Here is a 17,595-nt window from a genome sequence, read left to right on the forward strand (position 1 = left end):
GATGCCGATCATTGGTCGTGTAGATTAGGCTCCATTCTGATCCAAAGGAAATGAAGGTTCTTCTCATTCTGATTTGTTTACATTTTAGCGTCGAGCCAATTCCATGGATGAGGTGGTTTGGTAAATCAAAAACATCCTAGATGACCTTGTATAATATTCTATCTATTCAATACGATACACCATCAATCCGATCAATAAGATATGTCGAGATCCCCTGAGATCCCTTACGCCGTTAGGGGAATTTTTCAAGATAACGGGGGTGCAGAAGGGTCGCGCTAGTGGAAAGAGTCATTTCTTAATTTCTATTATTATGGAATATTATTTCATATTTTATTTCACACATTTTCTTATTTTTTTTATTATTGTTAGCTCTGAATGTCAATCCTTTCCAAACCGTCGACCCATAGATCGGAGATGGGTCTGCCCTTTAGATTGTCTCATCCTGTTTTTCTTTATTTTTTTCTTTACTTTTTTTGCTTTTCCCTTTTTGACTTCTTCATCTCTTCAGCTCTTGGTGCAGTTCAGATTGTATAACCTCTAGCATACTCACAATGACAACTGCACCACCAGTGCATCATACTGGCCCCGATAGTGGCATACCCGGCCATCTCAACCATCTTCCTCGCTATCACCCCATTGCCATGAATCCAAATCCACCTCATCAAATGCCACCTCCGGAGCAGATGGTGCAGAGTCATCACTTCCGTCATTTTGCGCCGCCCATGCATGAACATCATCCCTCCCAAGGAGTGCCACCAGTACACAGTCCAGCTTCTTTGGAACATATCGAAGCTCGACTTCGACATCTAGAGCACGAGGAAATGGCCCGGAATGCAGCCCGTAGTCGCATTCTGGCAATGCGCAAACATGAAGACGAGGAATTTCGGTCAATGACCGAACGAGCCGAGGCAGAGGAAGAGGTAGGCCGAATATTGATACCCGATTGGGCATTGGGAGTTGGAATTCTAAAACAAGCTTCATAGGATCTTCGACGACAACGCAAGAAGTTAAAGAGAGAGTCTATGGGCTTGGGACTCAATGCCGTGAGCGACTCGCCGCCTCTACGTCCCACACCACCTCGCCGATTATCAGAGACCAGTGCAGCAACCACATTAGCTTTCTTCAAGCAGCAGAGCCCCCCGGAGCCCCGTCAAGCCCCCCCTTCCACCTACATCTCAGGCACCGCCCTCAATGCCACCACCACCTCACATGCATACCCAACCTCATCACCAAGCTCCTCCACCTCCTCCACCTTCTCAGCATCCACACCCAGTGCTTTCCCATGACTCAATACACAGCGCGGGCTCTATCCGCCGCAAGCAAAAATACACCATCAAAAATGTAGAGGCATGGGGCGAACGCCACGGCCGACCAGCAGCGCATGATCCATCTGGGCGAGCGTTGTGGAAACGACCCTCCGACGGAAGCCTAGTATACCTCACCTGTCCGATCCACGGCTGCGGGAAATCCGACTTTGTCACCCTCCACGGCTTCATGTGCCATCTCACTAAGAAACACAAAGACCGCACGTTGGGCAGCCAGTCCCGGGCTCTCGAAGTCTGCGGTGTAGTCTACGATCCGAACGCCCCCCTCCCGCCAGTCATGAATAGCCACCGTGCCTCAACAGAGGGAAGTCCCCTGGGCTCTATTCCCATGGACCACGATGGCGACCAGCACTATGATGAGATGGACTCCGAGTCCGAGGGCGAGCTTGAGCGCGAGAGCTCCTACCGAGTCAAAACCGAAGTTTTAGATCGGTTCATGCTTGACGGCGAGGGCACTCCCATCGACTCTGCCGCGGCAACACCCCCCAAGCACACAGTCAACGGATCGACCAAGCAGTCCATCTCGTCTATTATCGACCGCACCCCGGAAACGGATTCCAGAGAGGTGCTGGCAACCATCCCACCGTCAGAATCGGGGATCCAAGGTCCATCCCCTACACCAACCGAGTCATCTGTGCCATCGAAACGCAAATATGAATTCTCGCCGCCTGCCGCGGAAAAAGAAAATGCGGAGCCTTAGATGCCGTCCATGCGGACTAATGTTTATCTTCAATGTCGATTTCCGCCGGCAATACATATATACACCTACATAATTCTTTTTTGAGCGTATGCGGATATCAGCTCTCGATATGATAATCAATTGCATCATGTTACTATTACATCTGTTTGTTGCTGTGTCTGTTTAGAATGCTGTCTTGGGGCATTCCATCTTTTCAGATGCCCTTTCGTTATATTCGGGTGGTCCTGGTGTCTTCCATTTCCTTCAAACACAGCAGCTTGACGCTGGGCGTTATCGTGCAATACTTCCATAGCCAATCATATACAATCTTCCGGCCATACCTGAGTTCATATATATACGTACCATGCAGCAAATATCATCTACTCGTAAAACGATCGGGGAAACGAAAGTACGTTGTCGATACCTGTTATTGCATATAGAGTGCCTTATCTGATCGAAAGAACCATTCGGGGTTTTTACTGTCAATGCAAGAAACGGGTGTGTAACTGCAACCGTTTCGAGAAATGGGGGACATCCTCATCCATGGATTTTATGCATGAAGAAAGCTCCAACAAACTAAACATATTTCGAAACTATTCCTCTAAACAGTCTCGCCCGTTGCGGCCATCTCAATGTAACTCGAACCAAGTGATTTTAGTAAAAGAAGAGCTGAAGCTTCCATGTCAATTATGTAAAGTACCTGAACAGCATGTATGCCCTTGACACATATGAACATAGCCACCAATACCTACTTCTGTTGTATCTACAGCTGTGTTTGTCTATTTATGCTTCGCCAATAACAAATGTACCAAATACCCAGACCCACTCCTCAGTCCCTCCCCAAGCACATCATCACTCAACCTCCAAACCCGAAACTCCCGCATCGTCTCCCTAAGCCAAGTCTCAAACACATCAGGCGACCTCTGCTGTTGCGCGACAATGCAAACAGTCGGCTTGCGGTGCGAGCTCTGTTCCTCCGAACCAGCCACATATGCTGGCCGCAATTGACAAATCTCGGCGCAGGTGCGAACAAACGGTGCCACGAGTGCTTCGTTGTAGATGCAGTCACAGGAAAGGAGGAGGTCGAAGCCTCGATCTTCTTCTTCCTCTGCATCTTTGGCCCGAACGTCGTCGGGATCCACACATTCTTTCAGTGAAGTGGCCTGGTCAGTCTCCCAGTCCAGAGCTGCGAAGGAAATATTATCTACAGGCTTGGCAGGAGATGATGTTGGCTTTGATTTGGATGATTTGGATCCCTTGCTCTTGCCTTTTGATTTGTTGCTGCTGTTGCTAGAAGAGACGGACGTGTTAGCGTCAAGGTTCGTTCGGAACAACTTGCGCACGTATTCTTGGTCTGTGGCGATGTAGTGGTGCACAGAGGGCGCCAGCACGAGCGCGACTAGAGCTGAGATCCCAGTGCCGAGTTCGACTACAGTTGAGGCTTGGCCGAGGAAGGCGGTTGTCCAGAGCGGATTTGAGGGGTTGGTTACCCATTCTGCGAAGAGAGGGGTGATTTTCCATAGAACTGAGTTTCTTGGGTTAGTAGGCTAAGTTTGGGAGGGATGGTGATGGCAGTGATCATTGAAAGCGGGGGGGATGTTTTGTGGATATGTAGGGGCGGAGAGCCAAGGTATTCCAAGGGATGAATAGGGGGGAAAGGCCAAGAGACAGTGGAACAGCTGACAACTAGAACTCGTGTTGGGGGAGAAAAGTACAGTGTGACAGTGTTAGGGCTTGAGTCAAAAATGAGAGACATTCACACCGAGAGCCGAGGCACAGGCAAACGGATACGACTCGACGCCGCGACCCTCGGGCCTGGTCTGGGCACTTCGGACTCGGGTAAAAGACCTGCAGAGTAGTCCGAGCTTGAGTTTTCGTGTCTCTGGGGGGATTCCGGGGGAAAATCATAAGAACACTGGTGTAGATCATGCGAGCTTTGAGTACAATATACGTGTACTCTGTACTTACCGGCGCCTGTAGTACCTCCCGCTCGATGAGAGGATAGTAATGACGGTGATTGATAGATTATGTATTCATTGTCATTGATAGAGATCTCTACTGATGATGCACGGGGATTGAGCATCCCTAGGTTGTTGCTTGCGATGTCTTGTGCGAAGAGGAGAAATGATTCTATAACTTCAGCTCAGTAGCTATACTTGGGATAATTATAGGAATAGCGTACCCTCATCCACGTCAGTGACCTCTTCGCCATTGGCGAGTAACTTGATGAGTTCGTCCATGAGTTGATATCCGGATGGGTTGGAGAATATTTTAATTTTACCAAAATGTCCGAGGGATCACGGGATCAGACATGAAATACGCTCTATACATCCTACGATTTATGTTAATAGACTTTGAAAGGTGCTACACTCCATGAACTCGTATAAGCTATGAGTTATACATATAATAATTGTTGGGAGCCCAACAGAAAAAGTAAACGGGTACCGATTTGCCGGTTAAATAAACATATCAAGGGAATGGTACTATGAACATTGCTATAACAGCTATTCCAACTTCAGATTCTATACATTAAACCTTTATATAGAGGAAGAAAAGAATGTAGACGGAAAAACCGGCTCGTGTCACTCGAAGATACAGCATAAACAGAAAAAAAGAAAGAAAAAAAACTCCAGGCCGAAAACCCTTGGACCTCCTGCGTCATATACCGTAGACCAGCCACATATATCCAAACTCAGGTCCAACTTTCTCCTCTTCCCCCCGGTGAATGCTCAGGCACCAATACTACTACTCTCTCTTCTCCTTCACTTGGTAATATTCATTCCATCATACCCTCTGTTCCAGCTCGCTGTAGCTCTGGGTTTTCTCCTCACAAGGTCACTCCGCGCTATTTCCGCACTAGCTAACCTCAGACCCCTCGAGTAGAGGAACTTTTCTTCGAGTTTCCCCGACCCGGCTTCTCCCCCTTTTCCCTTGAGCGAGCCATACAGTCAATATGTCGACACAAAACATCAATCTCCAGCCGCGCATGGTCAAGAAGGGTCCCTTCTCGGTCGAGGCATCCGGGTACGAGCGCGTCCCTGGCGAGACAATTCCCCGTCGCCACCCTAAGGCTAAGGACGGCCTCATTACAACGCTCCAAGATGTTACTACCACCTACGAGAATATGCGCCGGTCCGCTCGCGTCTTCGGCAATTCCAAAGCTGTTGGCAGTCGTCGGCTAATCAAGACCCATGTGGAGAACAAGAAGGTCAAGAAGATTGTGGATGGCGTCGAACAGGAGGTCGACAAGCAATGGACCTATTTTGAAATGAGTGGATATACCTACAAGACTTTCCTCGAATATGAGAAGCTCTGTCTGGAGCTTGGTAGTGGTCTCCGCAAGCTGGGCTTTGAGAAGGGCGGCAGAATCCACCTTTACGGTGCAACTAGGTAAGAGAGACATTGCGACTCCAAAGAAATTCGAGGCAGGATGACTGACTTGATTGCCCTTGATAGCGCTCACTGGCTGGCCATGTCACACGGTTTGTCTACCTCTGCTTTTCTCTCTGTGAACCGCGAACTCACTAACAGATTGTTACAGGTGCTGCCTCCCAATCCGTGACCATCGTGACTGCATATGATACCCTAGGCGAGGAGGGCCTGAAGCACTCTATCGTTCAAACTGGCAGCACTGCCATTTTCCTCGACCCCGGCCTGTTGAAATCGCTCATCAGTATCCTCCGGAGCGTGCCCTCAATCAAGCACATTATCTACAATACCGACACTGAAATGGACCAGAAGCTTCTTGATCAGTTACACAGCGAGTTTATCCACATCAATGTGACGAGCATCGAGGACTTGCGCAAGCAGGGTGAAGAGAATCCCGTGGAGCCTGTTCCTCCCAAGCCAGAGGACCTGTGCTGCATCATGTACACCTCGGGCACAACAGGCCCACCAAAGGGTGTGCCATTGACCCACGCCAATGTCATCGCTGCTAGTAAGTTGAAAATGGCCCGCGAGACTACCTCTTTTTTAAGCTAATATCTCTCTGATAGCTGCTGGTGTTCACGCCGTCATTGGTCCCTGTATCAACCACACGGACTCCCTCCTGACCTACCTTCCCCAATCTCACATCCTGGAATTCATGTTCGAGAACATGTGTTTGTTCTGGGGCGGTACTATGGGATACGGTAACCCTCGAACATTATCCGATGCCTCCATGCGGAACTGCCTGGGCGACATCAAGGAGTTCAAGCCCACCGTTCTGGTCGGTGTTCCGGCCGTATGGGAGTCAGTGAAGAAGGGTGTCTTGGCCAACTTGAACAAGGCCAGCTTCTTGGTTAAGGGCTTGTTCTGGGGTGCCTTGTCGGCCAAGAGCTTCCTCATGACTACCGGCTTCCCTGGCTCGGGCCTGGGCGCCACGATTTTGGACAACATTGTCTTCAAGAAGCTCAAGGAGGCAACCGGAGGCAGACTTCGTGTCGTCATGAACGGTGGTGGTCCCATCTCCAAGGACACCCAGAAGTTCTTGTCGTTGGCTATCGCCCCCATGATTAGCGGCTACGGTCTGACCGAGACCTCCGCCATGGGTGCCCTGAACGACCCCTTGGCCTGGAACCCCGATGCCCTGGGTGAGATTCCCGCTTCGATCGAGGTCAAGCTTGTTGACTTCCCCGATGCTGGATACCTGACCTCGAACAACCCCCCTCAGGGTGAGATTTTCATCCGCGGTGGTAGTGTCACTTCGGGCTACTACGACAATGAGGAGGAGACCAAGGCTGCGATCACTGAGGATGGCTGGTTCATGACCGGTGACATTGGCGAGTTCGATCGCAACGGCCACCTCAACATCATTGACCGCAAGAAGAACCTGGTCAAGACCCTGAACGGTGAATACATCGCCCTCGAGAAGCTCGAGTCTGTCTACCGCTCGTCTCCTGTGGTTGGTAACATCTGTGTCTACGCCGCCCAGGACCAAGACAAGCCTGTTGCAATCATTGTCCCTGCCGAGCCAGCACTCAAGAAGATTGCAAAGGAGCACAACATTGATGGTGACAGCCTTGAGTCCCTCGTTCACAATGAAAAGCTCAACAAGATTGTCTTGCAGCAGCTGCAGTCTGCCGGTCGCGCTGGTGGCTTGAAGGGCATTGAGATTATCAGCGGCGTCGTGCTATCCGACGATGAGTGGACCCCACAAAACGTAAGTGATTCTCAAACTATCTAAAGCACGAAATATGCTAACAAGACACCAGGGTTTCATGACCGCTGCGCAGAAACTCCAGCGCAAGAAGATTGTCGCCCACTACGAGTCCCAGATCAACAAGGCGTACGGCAAGAAGTAAATGAAGTATGACCAGCTTCTTCACTTGGATTTCCTAGCTTCACCCTTGTTTTTTTATTTCTATTTATTTTCTCTGCTGTATTTGCTTGCGCTTCGAGACCCTCTCTGTTCTTTCTACTCTGTTCAATCCATGTTTACATTTCTTCGCCTCTTACTCTTATTGACATTGTTTTCACAATCCTGCCGCGATGTAGATGATATAGTAATGAACGTGGACATGAATGATCGACATGAAGACGGACTGTTTTCTACATAATCTACATATTAGCGCCATCTTACTCTACATGAGGCTTCTGTGATTGGCCATTGACTTTTTTTTTCCTGGCACGCTCTAAATCATTTGATCTTTCCAAGAATAATTCTTGGTATGGACTGCCAACTAAAAGCCAAGGATATCAACCTGAATGTCACCTGGAGGTAGCTGGAACACATATTTAAATCCAACGATGTCTTGAATGACCCCTTTATCCAACCATCTACTCTACATCTGGCAGACCTACCATATACAAAAGTACAAGTGCCTGTGTAGCCAGTGCTTTTGTCCGAAGTACCTCGGTACCTCATTTAAAAGCCACAGTTACACCACCACCCCAGCAATCCACAAGTACCCCGGCGTGTCAATGTACCTGGCAGGACTTAGCGGCAGATAAAAAGACACATATTCGAACCCGTCGTACTAGTATACATCGAAGGATACTTAGAGTTTGCTAGCCCCAGGTACCAAATCCCGTGACCCGAAAGTGTAGATATCTCTCACGTGACTGTCCCCGTCAAAGTAGCATGCTGAAAGCCAAGTCAAGTCATGCCTATGATTATTCCCCTTCACGACTAAAATACTTTCGTTACCAGTCCAAATGTCTCTCTGGAGGTACGTGACACAGACTTGAACCGACCGACCCCGCACATACCACACCCGGACACCACGATCGAGACAAAGGGAGAAACTAATCAGCTTCGCACAGCTCTTACCGCGGCCTTACCCCCAAAACCCGGGCCCTGTTCGGTATCGGCGTCATGGCCTGGGCAGGCATCGGATTATGGACCACACCCCAGGTAGAAAGCGCATTGGGCATGCAGGCCTCGAAGGAAGAGCAGGATGCACTGGATCGGAAGTTGGCAGTGCGCGTGTCGCGTGTCGGAGGGGAGGAAGGGGATAGCCGGACGAACTGAGCAATTGAGGAGTCAACGGATAAGGCGCGAGAACGGGAATCTGGAAACTCATGTGATCAATTCATGAGCTGGGGATAGATGCGCTACGAGATGTTCTGGTGGTTGGCTGTGATTATCTACGGGAAGTCATGGGTACGGCTCTCACGGAACCCTGGGCTTGAATACAACTGGCCAGGAAGAACGGAGGGAACTCAATTCGTTGCAGGCTGCCAGGCTGGTATGGAAGAAACTCCCTGGATATATTGTTGAGTCAAACCTTCCCCCAAAAACTCAATTGCAATATGGTGGTTGTATTGCTGCATGGCTGCAATTTCTTGTGCCCCTGTCTGGTGTCTAAGCACTCAACTGCCTACCTACATACTGCACCTGTCTCTCCTATCCCCTCGACTCATCGGGACTCTAGGATTGAAAAGAGGACCCGGTTTGTCGGAGCCGAGATGTCACTTATTACGTACATATACTGGAAAGAGGTCATAGCGGCCACATTGCCGCTCCAGGACTGTTTGTCTTGTCTTCGCGTGTCCCGCCAAGATAAAAACAAACAACCAAGCAGTGGTCAATGGCCGGTGGCTGACGCCCTGTTCTGAGTCTAAGAGTCTTGATCTACGTGTGCACGTCCCCATCGGAAAGACCACAGGGAGTGTATGGGCTGATCATTCGTGCCGTACCCTGTCTTTTCCCATGCTCACGCCCACGCCTGTCCGTGCGGCTGCAATGACCCCGGCTCCAACCGCTCTGTTCGCAGTGCAGGGAGGTATTGGGCTGCTGCAGTCAGCGTCCATCTTTCCCCGCCTAGCCTCGTCTCGTGCGGACTTTTTCCTGCCTTTGTTTTGTTTGAGGCATTGGTCGAAAGTTCCTGTGGCTCGGAAGAATTGCTGCGGCTGAGAGGGTGGATCGTTGCTTAGCCTGGTCCGGATCGTGACATGTTGGTTCTTGTGCCGAAGGGCCAATTAGAGGTCGAATTTAATTTCCGAGATTTCTCTCTTGTCTGATTGAGAAAGTGATGCGAGAGGCAGTTGGTCTGGTTAGGATTGGGCTTTGCCACTGGTTCTTTGTTTGAGATGTTGGAATGTCTTGCTTTTGTATTTTTGGGTCATGGGGTCATATGGTAATGGATATTTGGAATATGTGTGTCTAGGCTAACTTCTATTCTAGTCATCTCGACTATGTGAATTGATCCATGATGTCGCATTGCCTATACAGAATATTGGACCTTGGAATGGGATGTCTCTAAGTCATTTTATTTCAAGGTAATGTGAAACAATCTTACCAAAGCACCTTATACCAGTGGCTTCGGGCATATCATAGTATTGCGGCTCTGCAAGTATCGTTTCGGATTTGACTTTATGATATCACTTATGGCGTAGCACGACCCCTTGACCTTGGGAGATATCTTGTGTATCTCAGAGATCGACGGTCATCAATTCAAGAATCGGGAATTTGACCTATACGGACTCTTCGTCACGGAAGTCTCTGTAGAATACGTTTGATATTCTATTCATAGCTTGTAGCCCGAAAAAGATATTGGTTTACAATATTACATCACACAGATCTCTAGATCGGTCATGTGGCTCTATTCCGGGTAAGACAGATATAGCACCATGCTCGGAGACCGTTGATGTGGAACACGAAGATATAGACCATTCTTCCTGGAGGCCCGGGGTGGACAGTCGAGCCGATCCTAATCTCGATTGGAATAGAAGATACCCAATTATACATGGATCTAGCTTCCTCATGCGTGATGCATCTAAGGGCATGGTTATTAGACAGTGGAAAGCGCTGACGTTGGAGCTACCGTGCCATGGACTGGGGTAGTAAAGCGATTGATTGTGGAGATCTGGAGATACAACTGTCCATGTCTCTTACGAAATGAGAGATCGTACATGGCTCATTGGACTAAATATAAAGATCGAAGAATACAAATTGCCTTTTGGGCGTCTTGGCTTGGTGAAGGATAGGGTTTATGATCGTCGTACTGACAACCCGGGGTCCGTTACTTCAGGCTTGTGCCTTGCTGCTATAACCAGAGTCTCCTCGCTATATATCCTTGGGCTTCAAACTGCATTTCCCAGAATTCATTAGAGCGCAATCATTGGCCAGCGATGTCTGTGTTGGGTATTTGATGTTACTGAGCTATCTTGGCCTATGTGGCGTGGAGATATCTGGACTCTAGACTAGTCCCAGCAATCTAAACTTTATGGAAACATAAAAATAAAAATGAAAGTGTGAATCACAAAGGCCGAATTTGTACTATTACATATCTTAGCTTTTAGTGAAATGAAGCGTGGTAGACAACATACGCAAGGTAAGGGATATGCCATGGGAAGGGTAAAGATGCAGGGAGTTGTCCAGGGTGGCAACGTCAGTGGTAGGAGCTGCAAGGATATTCTGACATTCGCACACCTTAAAACATTCCTAAGGACAAATCGAACCAAGAGTCCGATCTTCTGCATATAGTAGCTAAGGAGATTACAGATTACCTGCATGGGGGTAGCAACAGGAATCAACAGTATAAGGCGAGAGATCAACAGGAAAGCAATGCGACATACTTTGCTATAGCGATAGCAAGTACAATGGACAGGATCTATAGCGGTAAGTTATATGTTGTGTTCTAATGGCAATCTTTTGTATTAATGCAGATTTTGATAGACAGAGAATGGGCAGGATAGAGTGACATGAGTAATGAAGTAGAGGCCTTCTTGGTCCATATGAATCATGCAAGAATGGCAAAACACCAGATATCAGCATAACGCCAGCCAAGTATGGCCAAAAGACAAATTAGGGTCAATCCAAAATGTTGAATAAAGCATAAGAAATCCCAAAGCGCCTAGGATTGTCCTTTTGCCCGACTTCCCTTGTACAACGTGCAGAAGTACGTCCCTTTCCAACCGGTTATGAGTAAATGAAACAACCAATGATAATGGACTCCAACACATTACATGTACAATATACATGGGTATTATCTGAGCGGTTTTCTCACTAGAATACATGGTTTGTTCCCTATCCGATGGGATATATATATCCTAGTGGCAAACGGGTATATACCAATGATGGAATAGACTGAACTTTCGACCCCAATTGTTTCAGATTAAAGTCAAAAATAGTCTGATTTGAATAAAATCTACTATATCTCTCAAATCTCTTACTGCATGCGGACGTTACTACCCCGGCCCACAGGGGATGTTATTGACAAGGATCAGAGTGTTTAAAACGCCGGAATATGCCGAGGTGCAGGGCCTCGATGAGGATTGAATAATTTAAGTTAACACCTGAGCAGGTTTCATTGGAGTGTACTCTCTTAGGCATAAGATCAAATAGGTTCACCAAAACCTGTTTTACTTGATACCAGTGAATTCACATAGCCAAACAGGGCTAAGCTGACATGTACCTTGACGTACCGACGTTGTAGCGATCACCTGCACTACGGTCGATCAGGATCTGCATCTAAGAATTCCGACTTAATTTAATACACTTAATACCTATTTGGATACATTTGATACATTCTAATATGAAACCCAAAGGAAATGATTTGATCTGAAAGGCGATCTCTGCTGCCTAGCAAAGTAACTATCACCCCAAACTATCACCCCAACCTAGCCCCTTCTAAACTCTACCAAACAGGCTACCTACTGATTTGGCTCTGATCTCTTCTGCATCTTGCCGTCTTCTGATGTCTATACGGTGTACTTCGGCGTACTCCGTCCACTGTACGGAAATAGTACCCACCTTGCTTTGGTTCTAAGACCGCGGAGCCTCCCCCCCCAAAAAAGCAAGACGAAAAAGGAAAATGAGAACAAAATTACCAACGCCACAAGAGGGCCCTTTAATTTTGAATGTCATTTTGATGAGCTCAACCCAATCATTCCGGTAGTCGGGCAACCCATGCTGCTTACTGCGGAGGCAGTCGATGTAGTCATCAGACAGGCAGAGAGTTCTGGCAAATTACAGGTCCTTGCTTCATGTTTGATTGGATAGAAGAAATATTCACACAGAATAGGAAAACTAAATGGAGGAAATCAAAGACAAAAGCAATAAGGCAAGCCCGCATAAGCCCTTGTCCATTGGAAATGGGGCTGGCAGCCCTGCAACAGATGAAGACCAGGATCAGGACCGCAGCAAATAACGGTTCCTGTCTGTTGAACAGAGCAAATCGGGGAGTTTGAATGTTTGACTACCCTGTAGGGATCGGAGGGGATTTGATTTATTTCTGGAAGATTTGCTTTTCGATGTGTTGTGATACTATATTTGGCTTTATTATTATATGCCCTTTGTATTAATACATAGACCTGAATAATGTTAATTCAACCATGACTATCGAGATACTGTGATCTAGTCAAGTTCAGATCTTGATTGGATCAATCGGTTCTATTGGGACATTTCGTCATTTTCTTGTGGATGCAGTCTTTAGTGACATTCTGTGTGCTTCTTTTCCGACAGACACATGGAAATGGAACCATATCTCGAGTCAAAATCAAAGCTGAAAGTAATTTCATAAGAGATAAAAGAATAGAATCACAATGAAATAAACCAAGGCCACGCAAAGTCCACTGGCAGACGATAAATAAAGAGAAGAAAATAAAATAAAAATAAAACAACGAATAGAAATTGGCCTCATGATCCCCCACGCCGTCCTGCACCCAGTGCATAAACCATTTCCCATTTGATCGTATCGGGCAAGATAAAGACAAAACACGAAGAAAAAAAATAATTTCACCCAGGGTAACAAAAGGCACAGCCTAAGTGCATAGACTATGCGAATTCTGGATGGGATCGTAGCGGCTATAAGTTGTTGAGTAAACGGGGTCATATCCGCCATTATTCTGACGGTTTTGGTGGCTGGGGACCCCCGTATAGGTATTATCCTGATAGGGGTCTGATTTGAGATAGAGGTCGGACTTGATTGTGTCCATGGGGTCCATGGTGTCAATCATCGAGTACTCGAACCCGGAAGAAGAGGAAGAGGAGATGAGAGGGCTGTCGCTGAGCGGAGAATGGTCTGTGACGTTTATTTTCCTGTAGTCGGATCTACCGTAAGGAAGCCCAGCTCGATGAGACGTGTCATACATGAGCATGTGTGAGCGGCCCGTTTGGCCCAATCCATGAGGAACGACACCACAGGTATTATCTCCGCCAGCCCCATCCGGACCCATACTACCAGTACTGCCACGGCGTCCATCCTTGTAGTGACCGGGTGAACGCCCGCGGACGACCAGGGGGTGGGAATGGCGCCGGGCGATTTGTACCCACTCAGTTTCACCTGGGACCGAGCTAGCCACCTCAGCGTACAGTTCAACGACCAGATTGTAATACTGTTGCTGGGCGCGGCGCTTGCCATTGTTAGCGGTCGCCTTTTGGAATTGAATACGTTCAAACACGTGGGAGGTTGGAGGCTGGCACGGTTGAGGTGTCCCTGCAAAGGAAGGGTTGTAGTCCATAGATTGCGAGCCAAGGGGAAACCCCGAAAGACTTCCATTAACTGTTGAGGTTGCTGTGAATGAAGGCGGGGATGCAGGCTGAAGAACGACACGACCTGGTTTGCGTTCGGATTGTTTGTCTCTCTTTGGGGTGTGTTGAACAAGTTCTCGAGTTTCTCCGTATTGACCGTTCACGATAGCAGAAATGGCCATTGAAAATCCACGAATTGGCTCAAGGGTTTGATCAGGATAGCGGATGTATAGAGGAGCAGTAAGAGGCCAAGGATGAAGCCCAAAGCCGCAGGTCACTGCAAAGTAGTTGCGCCGATAGCAAGTCCACTTTCCCTCAGCTGGAAAGGGCCCTCGACCCATTTTTGCTTGAACTTCTGGTTTCACTGTTTGATATTGTCCACCAAACTCTGCAACAATTGTATGAAGGATAGTAGTGTCGTCGAAAGGTGGGGCCTCCACCTGAGGCTGTGAGCGTTGTGAGGACTCCACTATTGGTTGCTGATACATATTATTCTGGGATCGATCCATCCCGCTATCCAAAGCGCGAGGTGTGCCCGGATATCCATGGCTACGGGAGAGATCGTTCATTCCCCCCATGGGCAAGCCGATATTTCCGATTCCGCGCTGTAAAGCGTATGAACCGTAGGAATTATTGCGTCCCATGAGTGCTGGAATGGAGTTCAGGGTATGCCCTGAGCTCTGCATACCGGCTGGCATGCCAGTCGGCGGTTGACTAGATGAACAAGGATCAGTACTCATGAACCTCATCCACAGGAGAGCAAAGCTTACAGCGCTGGCACCCGTTGATATTCTGCCATTCTATCGTAAGGATGTTGAAGCCGAGAGATATGAGGGAAGAGAGGACCAGATGTGGGCGAAAATGAGTCTTTACAACACCATATCAGTCAAATGGAGTCTCTCGGGGAGTTATCTATAAGAAAGAGGCCTTACCGGGACAAGAATCTGGTGGAGTCATTGCAAGAGCACTCGAACCAGAATATCTAGAGGAAAAGATGGCTCAGTAAAAGCTCATGAAAAGATCCACGTGCGATCGACTGGAATTAAAACGATCCAGAAGATATCATATGAGTCCGGGCGCACGGAAACCATGATGCATAAAAAGACAATCGAAACGGGGGCAAAAGAGGCAAGGACCTCAAGACACGGCACGAGCTCAAATAAAAAGGACAAAACATCGGAAGAAAGACATGCAGGCAGCAGATTGGTATGGAAGGTACAGAAACAGGCTGGACTGAAGTTCAAGCTGCTCGGACCCGGAGGAAGCGCAGCGACAAGGGGGCGAGAGGCTGACCGAGTGGAGCGCAAGGGCAAGTCCGGATTGAAAGAATAGAAAAATAACTTACTGTAAATCCTGCATCACAGGCTGCTGTGCGTGGTACCTCACGCCGTTGGTGTCAGGTATAGAGACAAGACCTCCGACTCGCTGGCTATTGTCGTCTTCATCTGTTCCAAACCCTGTCACATGGGAGTTGATATAGTCACCCTCCGAAGTAACGGGATCGTTCAATGAGAATACCTCCGAGAGAAGTGCTGGGGAATTCATAGGTTAGAAAGAGGCAGGGAATATATATGACATAAAAGAGAAAAAGATAAAGATGAAAAAAAAGGTGAAAACAATATCGAATCAACCGCATGACGGAAAGAACAGGGAATAGACAAGAGTGAAGCTTACAGGGATTCATCCTGAGTGTGCTGATGCCAGGTGCCTCGAGGACCCTGAAGTTTTAATTTTTTTTTTTGGGTTAAAATGTAACACTGGGCTCGACACCAAAGCTGTCTAGCCCTTGAGGTCTTGGGTGGCAAGAAGTCGATGTCTAGAATAGCATCAAAAGAAAGTTAGGTAAGGTCGACAGAATTCTGTATAGTCAAATTCCCTCACAGTACTCGATTGATACCTCTGGCCGAGCTCACTCAAAAAGTGTGTGCTTTCAGCCTATGAGAATCACAGGAAACTCCAATAGACCAGATATAAACCAGCACAATTGTGTGAGAAAATAGGTTGGGAGAAGGTAAGAAAGCCTGTAAAGGAGTAGAGTGATAAAGAGCAAAGTATTAAAAGACAGAGGATCTCAGGGTTATAAAAGATGGGGTAGGTGTAATAGATATCTTAGTAAAACGGTGCGTAAAACGGTGCCCTTTTAGTTGACAAGTAGATGAATGTTCGGGAACCCAAGTGCGTCACCTTATAGACATGACTTCCTAATTGGGAAATCTCCAAGTGAAAGTTCAAAAGTACAAAAGGGCAGAGTGTGATATAGATCGGGCCAGAATCTAAGAGTGTGTGAAGAAAGAAGAAGGGTCAAGGAAAAGAATTAGCCCAAAGTTCATAGAAAAGAATAAATAAACCGAAGCAATAAAACAGCAAAATAATAGCAAGCGAAATAATAAAAAAAAAGAAAACTGATGTAATCTGGTGTGACAGCCTTGGGGGGAGCAAATAAAAAGCTCTTCCATCAATGGGGTATCTTGCAGGTATGAAATGCTTCAAACTTTGCAACCCTATGGTATTTAAGAGAAATCAGTAGGTTTTTGTTTTGATAGGTTGCATGGTAGATCTGTGGCTTACCTGATAAATGTACTAGGTAAGATTATATGTCTTTACTCAAGAAAAGGGTTGATACCAGATCCTGTGTTTGTCGAATGCCGTTATATTGACTGGAGGATCATTAGCCTACCCTTAGGGATCTCTACCTCTAGCCGAGAGGCGACCATAACCACGAGTTGGCTGCCAGGGACAGTGAAATACGTATATTGTCTTCGGCAAGGCTCCAATAGATGCGAGTTTGCATAGGGGTCCAACCGTAATTGGCGAAAGGTATCCAGATTCCTAGGGTGTGATCTCTTTTTTTCTAAAAAAAAAAGAAAACAAATCATATTGCTTATTTTCTTTTTCTTTTCTCAATGATTTGTATTTTGAAGTTCTGAATTTGGAATTTTAGTCTGAACGCAAAATGATCTAGGTGTGTATCTCCACATCGAATCACCTCTCCAGACAGTTTGATTGTTTAAGGGGTATGGCATTGGTCACTACGTACGGAGTCTTGAACCCGATGCTGCACGGACCGTAAGGCACGGTACGTACACGTTGTATGTGTTTTCCATTACAGATAATTCCCGATGGGATCAGATGCCCTAGTGCGAATACCCGACAGACGGGTCGCTGCAGGAGAGCGAAATAAGATGAAACTAGAAAGGATGGAGGAGGTGATCGACCCCCAGAATATGTACCTATGCAGACCCATGACAGAGGTGGTTGATGTATCAGGCCTTGGGGAATCCACAGACCAATAATAAATAGAACTTGGCAAATTCAGTGTGAGAAATAACCACTTTGGGAATAAGTTTTTCGACTGAAATTCATAATGTTTTTGTTGAAAGGCCTGTCGGAGTAGTCCCCGATTCATTTCCAGTATCCTTGAAGCTGTAGGAGGCTCGAGGCACTAACGGTTCTTGCATGAAGAAAGTGGAAGATCATGCGATCGACAAGTTCCATTCAGCACGTTGCATTGTCCATGTTGGCGGTGTTCACACCGACCCGGGAGAGTAAAAATAGCACGTTCGAAACGATGCAACCTCCAACTAGATCCACCCTTCTAATACCTTTGGTAGAAGCAAATAGCTTTGACCGGACTTGGGCGAAGCTGTATTTCCTACAACAGTTAAGATATTCAATCTCCACAGAGTAGAGAAGCT

General features: G+C 47.3%; 5 protein-coding genes across 5 annotated transcripts; 3 read left to right on the top strand and 2 right to left on the bottom strand.

Moving 5' to 3' along the window:
* Positions 1 to 551: 551 nt before the first annotated feature.
* N7500_004231 (uncharacterized protein) lies at positions 552 to 2,025 on the top strand (the record flags this gene model as incomplete). The annotated part of the gene is made up of 3 exons (XM_056675377.1): positions 552 to 920; positions 984 to 1,272; positions 1,346 to 2,025. The coding sequence occupies 3 exons, from the start codon at positions 552 to 554 to the stop codon at positions 2,023 to 2,025; spliced, it is 1,338 nt and encodes a 445-aa protein (XP_056535902.1).
* A 758-nt stretch (positions 2,026 to 2,783) lies between these two features.
* N7500_004232 (S-adenosylmethionine-dependent methyltransferase) lies at positions 2,784 to 4,244 on the bottom strand (the record flags this gene model as incomplete). The annotated part of the gene is made up of 3 exons (XM_056675378.1): positions 2,784 to 3,529; positions 3,973 to 4,134; positions 4,187 to 4,244. 3 exons carry the CDS (start codon positions 4,242 to 4,244, stop codon positions 2,784 to 2,786), a joined length of 966 nt encoding a protein of 321 aa, XP_056535903.1.
* Positions 4,245 to 4,957: 713 nt separating this feature from the next.
* faa4 (long-chain fatty acid-CoA ligase FAA1) lies at positions 4,958 to 7,286 on the top strand (the record flags this gene model as incomplete). Its single annotated transcript, XM_056675379.1, has 5 exons — positions 4,958 to 5,394; positions 5,461 to 5,486; positions 5,546 to 5,941; positions 6,000 to 7,144; positions 7,197 to 7,286. The coding sequence occupies 5 exons, from the start codon at positions 4,958 to 4,960 to the stop codon at positions 7,284 to 7,286; spliced, it is 2,094 nt and encodes a 697-aa protein (XP_056535904.1).
* An 853-nt stretch (positions 7,287 to 8,139) lies between these two features.
* N7500_004234 (uncharacterized protein) lies at positions 8,140 to 8,455 on the top strand (the record flags this gene model as incomplete). The annotated part of the gene is made up of 2 exons (XM_056675380.1): positions 8,140 to 8,153; positions 8,248 to 8,455. The coding sequence occupies 2 exons, from the start codon at positions 8,140 to 8,142 to the stop codon at positions 8,453 to 8,455; spliced, it is 222 nt and encodes a 73-aa protein (XP_056535905.1).
* A 4,736-nt stretch (positions 8,456 to 13,191) lies between these two features.
* On the bottom strand, positions 13,192 to 15,445 carry N7500_004235 (uncharacterized protein; the record flags this gene model as incomplete). The annotated part of the gene is made up of 4 exons (XM_056675381.1): positions 13,192 to 14,614; positions 14,671 to 14,767; positions 14,833 to 14,882; positions 15,246 to 15,445. 4 exons carry the CDS (start codon positions 15,443 to 15,445, stop codon positions 13,192 to 13,194), a joined length of 1,770 nt encoding a protein of 589 aa, XP_056535906.1.
* Positions 15,446 to 17,595: the final 2,150 nt, after the last annotated feature.

This window comes from Penicillium coprophilum (assembly GCF_028826855.1).
Source record: "Penicillium coprophilum strain IBT 35676 chromosome Unknown utg000002l_segment0_segment1, whole genome shotgun sequence".
NCBI lineage: Eukaryota > Fungi > Ascomycota > Eurotiomycetes > Eurotiales > Aspergillaceae > Penicillium > Penicillium coprophilum.